Below are 9,015 nucleotides of genomic sequence, written 5' to 3' on the forward strand. Positions count from 1 at the left end.
GCTGAGCAAGAATATATATGATATATGTATATGGTCAGAAAAGTCAAGGAAGGATAATACTTGAAGTAGTTAATGTTTTTAACCCATTTTTGTTTCTAGGCACAGATATTCTGTTAACAAATGATTCGCGTAATCGGTTTATCGCATGATGTGTGTGTATGTGTGTGTGAATGATATATATGTATGTATATATGTGTGTGTGTGTGCATTTTGGCAACTCATTCCATATGCTTTTTTTAAAGCTATGCTTGGGATATATGCAATTATTCAGTATTTTCCAATTGTTCAGGTGCTGTTTCAATTCACCATTGACACACACCCATTCCAAACACACACGCACACGCAGACACACACAGGCACACAATCAAATACATAATGCAAGCGGCTATATGCAGGTGCAGCTGCCAATATTTAATTTAAGCTCACACTCACATACACTCAAAGATACGGATATTCACATGCACCACACACAGTGCTGAGCAATATTCACAAAATCCGGCGAAAAAGTATATATCCAAAGGCTATATAGGATGAAACACCTATCGGATTACCGTTACTTCATTCACTTCAATATTTGATATCTTTAAGGAAGTCTAAGCGTGTCTGAGTGTATTTATTAGTTATTCAAAATGTTCCAATTTCATCCATCTCGATTTATGATTGAATCATGTAAAAGATGGCGATAATTATCAGTTAGTGAGAGCATTCCAAGTTCGTCTTTTGAACGGAAACTTCTGCTCATTTTCCCGTGTGTGGTGATGTTTCCGTTACGTTACGTTATTCTGGCAAGAATCAAAATATGTAACGCAAGTTGCTCCACCATGTTGATATTTATAGAATAGGTTGGTTGGTTCGTTGGCAGGTTTTGTGTTGGTTTTGGCATCGGCTGTAGCTTGGCTTTAGTCCCATTGGAGCCATCGATACGCATATAACTCACAAGTGCACATGGCACATGGCGCACAGGCCCAGGTAGAGCAGGTAAATCGGGTATTCCAGGAAGGCGGCGAGCAAATGAAATGAAATAATGAAAACAATTTCAGCGTTCGTGCATTGAACTGCAAATGCAATGTCGTAGAAAGAAAAAAGCCAAAAGAAATCAGAGCAAATGAAAACACGAAGGGACAAAGAACAAAAAAGGTAAATCGAAAGAGAGAAAAAGGAAAAGCGCTCATAAACAAAACTGCTGCCAAAGTCCTATTAGTTATGCTATGTGCATTTTATGAGTTCCAGCAGCAAAATACCTAGCCTGGCCCAAGAGGACAGCAGATGGAGACTGGAGAGGGATCAGAAATAAACGGATGGTTGGTCTAGTTAAGACCCATGATTAGATGTGCCTCCGCCCGAACTGTCATAAACTTTTACCTTTTGATCCCATATTCTTGTTTCAATTAAAATATCTTTGCCTCCACTCCCCACTCTGCCCCGATATTTGTGGTAAGCAAATCTTCATTTAATGGATTCGAATAACTAGAACCTTTTTTGTTGAGTAGTTCTTGGTGCTCTTTGGTTTCAAAATCGGCGGAAACTGTCTTTGTGCTGTCAAAGAAAAAAAAGACACAAATATGGCAAAGAGGGGCAAAAACTTCAATGGATATAAAAATCATGGGGAATCTCGCTGACTGGCACACAAAGCACAGTGACGGCTAAAAGCTAACAAGACCAGAAAACAAATGGCTTCGTCTTCGTCTTTTTGTTCTTCTACTTCTTGTGTCTGCATCTTTATTCATCTTCCTTGCCAGTGTAGAGGATTGGGGATCGGAAGTCGAGAGGGTCGATGAGTCGGGGGTCGGGGGGATAGTCTCCCATTTCGTTCTCTTATATTCGTTCCATTTCCGCAAAATGTCACGTACAGTGAGCGCAACATGTCCAAACATGCAACAAACTAAATGTTTTGGATTTTAAAGCGCACAGTAGCCACGCCCCCGAAACTCAAAGGAATAGCCTGCTGTTGCTGAAGCCATCAAGGATTACAGAACATAAGGTTAACGTCGCGCCGCCCCGGAAGCTCCGCTATATGTATGTATGTATGTATGAGTGTATAGGAAAAAGGCGGCCAAAAACAAATCCTTTTTTATGCTTCTTCTCTTCTTCATCCATAATGTCAGTATCAAAAGCTGCTTCTCCCTTTCTTATTTCCCTCGTTTCATCGAGTTTTTTTTTGGCAACTTTGTTTGTGCCCCTTTTGTGCCTTCAAATGTCATTCTGCCCCGCGAGCAATGGCTCACTACATACGCGAGGGGCGTGACGTCACATTGGATAAGCGCAAAAGGAGGAGTGAGCAGAAGAAGAACAAGAAGAGGAAAAAAAGTAACACATTGCTTTCCATTTTCAACACACTTGAACATGCTTCCGCACTTAGGCGTGTATGCGTGAAAACGGTCGACAGAGAGAGAGAAAGAGAAAGAGAGAGAGGGAGTGACTAGTGAAGTGAGTAACATTCGAGCTGCAATCCCTTCTTCCTTCCGAACACACTCATCAAGTGCACACTTCACACGCTTACTAAGTTCATAATACTTACTTATGTAGTTGCATTTTGGTTCTATGAATGCTCCCGATGATCATAATGATGTCAGTCTGAGCCTGATTAAGTAATGCTACTCCAATCTCCGATCTTAAAAGTCCAATCTGAATTTCAGTTATGCTTCATTTTGCTTGTGGCATTACCATTATCGTTATCGGATCGAACAAAAACAACAACATTTCGTGAGACTTTCAGTCCTTAATCGATTTAGTTTGCGCCAGCCCGTCCGCAGAACAAAATAAGAAATCCACGACAGTGGCATTATGGCTCCCAAGGTGCACGCAAAACCCAAATGTACGAAAAATGAAGGTCTCGTGGCTGAAAATTTAATTACATCACAATGGACGCAGGCGAAGAAGAACTGGGATGGCGCGCAATGGGGAGGGAATGGCTAGCAGTGGAGTGGAGTAGAGTGAAGTGGACGGAGGGAGCCAAGAATTGCGCCACATTTTCCACATTAACGAAATGCTTTTAATTGTGCACTTAACGCTCGTAAAATGTGATTTAATAGTTTCTGGGAATGCTAACCCAAAGAGGGCGAAAACGGAAACGGAAGTGGAAGTTTGCCTTAAGCACAAACACCCCAGCCGCCCCTCCCTGACATTTAGACAAACACTGACAGTTGAAAAGACAACGTACATACATATATACATGGGTAGGTGAGCTTTTCAAGGCATTTAGGCTATTCTTGACTTTTGTCTGTAAGCACTTTTGGTCCAAAATCAATATTAAGTGTTAAAAGTTGTTGTGGACTGAGAACAAAACAACATTAAAATGTCAAGTGATTGGTGGGATAACAAAATAAAATCTATAATTACAGAAGTGTGCATAATGCAAAATTGGTGACCCCGACGCCATTACACGTCCATCGATGTTTGTGACTACGACGCCATAATGATTGGTGGTCAGGAATGTCTATGGAAATCTATTGCAAAGTCTCATCGTTTTTTTATTAAAACACAATAATTTTCGACAATTCTCTATATTATACTGAACCATGTTGTTTGTACACTATTCTGAAGGCTGGATAGACGTGTCGTCGCTACTGGTATCATTGCACTCACTTAGACCCGGAGCCAGGACATACCGGCCATCGACACGATGTACAAAATCGTGTATACAGGCCAATGCGAGTGTGTCAGCCACCTGGGCGCGTACTTCATATGGTGTCTTATTGGATACCATGGCCACATAATCAACAATATCGGAGAGTTTAAGGGGACGCTTCAGAACCATAAAGGCGGATAGAATTTGATCGCCATATTGAAGATCATCGCCTGATATCGGCATGATCCGGATCCGAAAACTGTGTAGGTGCTAGAACGAGAATATTGAAAATTTGTTCGTCCGCCTTTGGCTCGTCGATATTGAATACCGTATCGAAACAAAGCTAATAAAAGCATAGCCGCCTGCTTTTTTTTTGTGTTGTTAGTTTTGAAATTTTTAACCCGACAATGAGTTGCATTTTTCGTTTCGCCTTTTTACAACAATGTAAAGAGATCATCCTCACGTTTGACAAGACCATGTAACCAAGCTGCAGTTAGAGTATTGTCCACTTCAAGGCGTACTTCAACAATTGATTTAGCTTCCATTTCGGCTACATAGTCAACCACCTCCACAAGCGTTAATGGTCGCCGAAATACTCTGAAAGCCTCTAATATTTTATCGCCATAGAGATAACGGGACATGGTTCTAACTTGGTTCACTCTGATTTTGGTGGCCAAGGGAGAGAGGCTTAATAAAATACAGAGAATTTTTTTATGTTATGTGACTTTAAAAAGGTGACAGACATCGATAAGCTTATACAATTGTGTGTGTGTGTAACTAAATCTAAATCGAAAGTGGTGACCCCGACGTGGGACATTTATACTTGAATGAACGAGATGCTTGAAAGATGTTTTATTACTTGAATACATAGTTTATTACATTCGACTTATGCCTATGCAAATGTATCAAATTGCTCAACAATTTGCTATTTTCCATCCATTTCTCTCTCACACACATACACACACGCACACACGCAGACAGAGTTTTGAGGACAAAATCGAAGGCATGTCTAATAAATGGTCCGTGACTCCAATAGATGTGGGTGGCATTGGGAAAGGGGAATGGGAGGGCGGCAGCAATCTTTGACTTTGACTAATGGAATTCCATTGGCATGTTAAATGTGAAATAAAATAATTGCTTTAGCCATGTCACTAATTAAAACTTAGTTCAGCCATCAACAAAGGTGTTTGAAATATTTGTTCAATTTTGATTTGATCCCTTGAAGTTTGTCTTACATCTCTTTCTCTCTCTCTCTTTATACTGTTTGCTCGCTCCCTCCTCTCGCCTGCTTGCAATTTGCATTTTGATAATTTCAAGTAATTTCCACATGACTAGTAAATTCGTTAATTAGAAGTTTTTGTCAAATACTTACCATAATTCATCGAATAAGCAATTGAAACTGCTTAATTAATAAGAAATTGTTTTAAACTATTATCAAAAGGAGTCATTGCACTTGATTGATTTAAAACATAATGATTCAATTAAATTTCATTTAAAATTGAAAATTGCTGAGTTCCAAAACAGCAAATGTCCCCTATTTGGCAGGGTATATCAATATCCAGAATATATAGGATAATTAAAGCAAATAAAAAATATTTCCTTAGTGACTTTAAAAAGTTTACCGGGCGTGGGTATGAGAGAATGTGATAACATCTTGAGAATGAGAATCGAAATAAAATACAATTATCCTGTGGGCCATTAATTTTATAATCTAGGGCATTGGAATTGAAATTAAAGTATTTAAGCTGGATAATCAAATAGAAATTGGAAAAGTGCTTAACGATTCTTCACTTACTACTACCTACTACCGACCAGTTACATAGTCCAACCGCAAATGAATGCCAATTGAATCAGCCACTAAGCGCGGTAATTGGCATGGCAATGGGAATGGACAGAAAGGGAAAATACATTTCATTTTTGCCATTCCCTTCGTCTCGTAAAGTTTCGTTTGTTGGACTCGAATGTGTGTGTGTGTGTGTGTATGTTATGTCCTATTGCAACTGAATTTGGATTAAAACTTTGCTGCAACTTTGCCGCGAATGGCAACTATTCGACGGCTTACATCGCCCTGGCCATGGCGCTGGCCCTGGCCTGGTGTCAAAGCATATTTGCCAATTGGATAAGCCTCTATGGATCGACCCCGACCACACGGCCAAACCAAACTGCTCCTAACTCTCTAGAGAAATGCCAGCGGATAAAGGGATGCCCGTGACTGTAGGATTTAAAACAACATTAGCCAATGAGAAAGACAGAGACAGACAGAGAGGAAAAGAGAGAGAGAGAGAGAGAGAGAGAGAGAGAGAGAGAGAGAGAGGGAGAGTTAGTAAGAGAAAGGAATCAGTGCTTTGTGTTTTGATTTCGTTGCTTTCAGTTTGATTTTGATTTGTTTGCCATTTGGGCAATTTGTTCACCTTTCAGAGGCCTATAAAGTAAATCTACTGCGAAAATCTAAAGGTACCAAAAGAAATCAGTGTTTAAGAATAAACATCGTGTTCATCTGAAGCGGCTTACCCAAATCAGATGCACTAAAGAAAATATAATACAACTGTACTTTGGCACAAACAACTAACCTAGCATATGACTAGAATTACAATCAGCCACACGCGTTGTGCGAAAAACACTGTAAACTAACCCAAACGATCACAAAGGCAGGATGTCAAGTGGCCGACGCAGTGCCCAAAATAATAATAATTTTTCAACCCCCGAATGCGTGGGTGTGAGTCGTACTAGAATAAGATCTCCTTAAGAACAATTGTTACCTCCTAGAGCCTAAGATTTCCTATATAAACTCCGTACTTTTGTAAATAAAATCAGTTCATATTTTGAATTCAACGAATGAAGATTGGGTTATTTTCCTTCTCTCCGAGAATCCCTATTCATTTTGGTCCTTCGAGCCGGATGGATCATTTTGGTCCTTCGAGCCGGATGGATCAATCAGTTTACAACAAATCACTCAATCACACACATTAAACGTTTTCCAATAGGCTGCATATAGAAAAGCTTTAATTGAAATTCATAGGAACAGATACTTAGCTACAACTACGAGTTTCAGTTTTGATCAAAAAATAAGTTACTACGTATTATGGGAAGAGTAAAGGCGCCTGGCGGTTTTTTTCTTTGTTTGAAAATTATATTGCTAATACCTTTAAGTACAATACGTTTAAGCCTTAAGTCCATTTTTACACATTTTCCTTTTTTTTTTCTACTGTAACACATCGACAAACACTCACACGGAAAAGTTGTCCACAATATTTCACTAATGGTCGTGCCTGGTCTGACTGGTGGAGCACCCGGCATATGCACAAAGCTCTTTGTAATTTGTTAAAATGTAACATCCTCATCCACAGACTCCTCATCCTCGTTCTCGTCCTTATTCTCGTCGTCGTTGTGCGCATTTCAAAACCCAAAAACTTATAAAATTATGATACCCAGAAAGCAACAAATTTTAATTGCAAGAAAATTTTCGTTATTCACACACACACACACACACACTTGCAAAGGGAGACTGGAGACAGACAAAGACCCAGACGAAAGAGGGAGAGAGAGAGAAAGACACAAATAACTATATGGGGTAAACTTATCGTAGATACAAATGTATCTAAAGTAACGTTAACCAACAACAAAAACAAGATCTCTGTCTGTGCGGCATGTTGAATAAATAGCTAACTGTACAGTAAAACCTGACTATATTTAGTGGTCTAAATAATGTATACGCAGAGTGTGCCAAAGGACGATCAGATGCTGATGATCAAAGATCTTAGATCGAAATTAAACCTTGAAGAAAGCCGAATTAAATGATTTTGGCAAGGATCGATTAGCGCACATACCTCAAGCATTAGAGGGAGAGAAATTATGCCAACCAACAGTAGTATTATATGCCTTTGTAGTGTATTTACTTTCGAGACTATAACTCGAGTAGAGGTTGGCTTTGTTGTGTAGTTTTCACTGTACTTACGTAAAGTAAGCCAAGACAAAATGAGGTTAGCACAACTTGCTAAACTTTTTCGGGATATGCAACTGCAAGTTGCCGTCCATTTGTCTCTCTCTCTGTGTGTGTGTGTATGCATGTGTGTCTGTGTGTGTGCATTATAAATTTATTTAGCAAAAGCGCGTAAAACGCATAAATTGCTGAGCGCTGAAGCTGTTTAAGGGTTGCCCCTGTCTGGGGCGTCGCCCGTACCTTTATATCATTCTCATTCCCATTCCCGTTAGCATCCGCATCCCTGTTCCTATTCCCATAAATGCAAGCTTAAATGTTTCGAAAACGTTTTCTCTCTCTCTGTCTGTGTGTGTGTGTGTGTGTGTGTGTGCGAGTGTGAAAAATTGAAATTTATTATTATTGTGTAAGCTCTACCTTGTAATGTTGTTTTGTTGAATCACTCGCAGACACAATAATAACGTAATAATAATTTTTACCAGCTCGTTAGCCAACACACACACACACACACTCACACCCAGAGAGACACGTGTTTGTGGCAGGACCCAAAGTACTCACCAGACCAACTACCACCCTTTAACTTGGACTTGAAACAGAGAGGAAAACCCATAGTTAAATGTGGCAAAAACACGCATACAATAACTATTGTAGTTGGATTTAACGATGCGAAATAGAACGATGAAATTCCAGCGATAAGAGGTGAGAAGAAAATGCGCCAAGTGGCGTCAAGATTCCAATCAGATGATTAGCTTAGCCGAAGGCTGGGCTGATTCCTGCAAGCCAGTCTGGTTGTCTGTATAGCTATTTTAAGAACCACGATGATCTATCATAAGCAGACTTTGCCAAAGAGTTCTAGAATTGCAATGGCCAAAACATATCTTAAATGCCAAAACTAGTTGAGAATCACAAATAATTTTATTTATTTATAGATTTAAAGTTCAAGAAAGTCATTACCTAGATAATATAATCTACCTTTAGACTAGTTAATTCAATATATTCAGTCTCACAATTGACCAAGCCCACTTTGGGCCTGACAATCTTCTCTTGTATGATGCAATCTCCCCTTAATGCTTTGATTATTGTAAATTACAGGAAATTTTGTTCCACCTATGGACTTAATCACTGATTATACTTTAACTCTGTAGCCCCTTCGCCTTTCCACTGTTCAGGTTTGGGCTATGAATTTATGAAATTATAATTACGCATACGCCATGTGGTCGTGATTAGTGCTGAAACTTGGCAAACTCAAAAGTGCTTGGACCTAGAGATTTTCTAGCCTTACCCCTGATTAGTCTGGCACCTGTGACACAATCTACAATCTACACTGAAAGCCAAAAGCTAAAAAGAAAAGTATTTAAATTCAAAAATTGCAATTGGATTGAATTAATGCAGAAAATCAATAACAATTTATCATAATTCAGATATGTGTGTCTGTCAGAGAGAGAAAAAGGGAGAGAGAGAGAGACAGAGGAAGTCGCGTTATTTTGATAAATTGTTGACAGTGTATGTG

The 9,015-nt window shown here is 39.3% G+C and overlaps 1 protein-coding gene across 1 annotated transcript; it reads right to left on the reverse strand.

Annotated features, from left to right (window-relative positions):
- Positions 1-3,437: 3,437 nt before the first annotated feature.
- Positions 3,438-4,350, reverse strand: LOC6652947. Its single transcript, XM_023181415.2, has one exon. The coding sequence runs from the start codon at positions 4,207-4,209 to the stop codon at positions 4,003-4,005; it is 207 nt and encodes a 68-aa protein (XP_023037183.1). The 5' UTR covers positions 4,210-4,350; the 3' UTR covers positions 3,438-4,002.
- Positions 4,351-9,015: the final 4,665 nt, after the last annotated feature.

This window comes from Drosophila willistoni (assembly GCF_018902025.1).
Source record: "Drosophila willistoni isolate 14030-0811.24 chromosome XL unlocalized genomic scaffold, UCI_dwil_1.1 Seg142, whole genome shotgun sequence".
NCBI classification, from domain to species: Eukaryota; Metazoa; Arthropoda; class Insecta; order Diptera; family Drosophilidae; genus Drosophila; species Drosophila willistoni.

Bases quoted from the DNA above. Each gene is read 5' to 3' on its own strand.
- LOC6652947 (XM_023181415.2), bottom strand. From the start codon at position 4,209: ATGTCCCGTTATCTCTATGGCGATAAAATATTAGAGGCTTTCAGAGTA.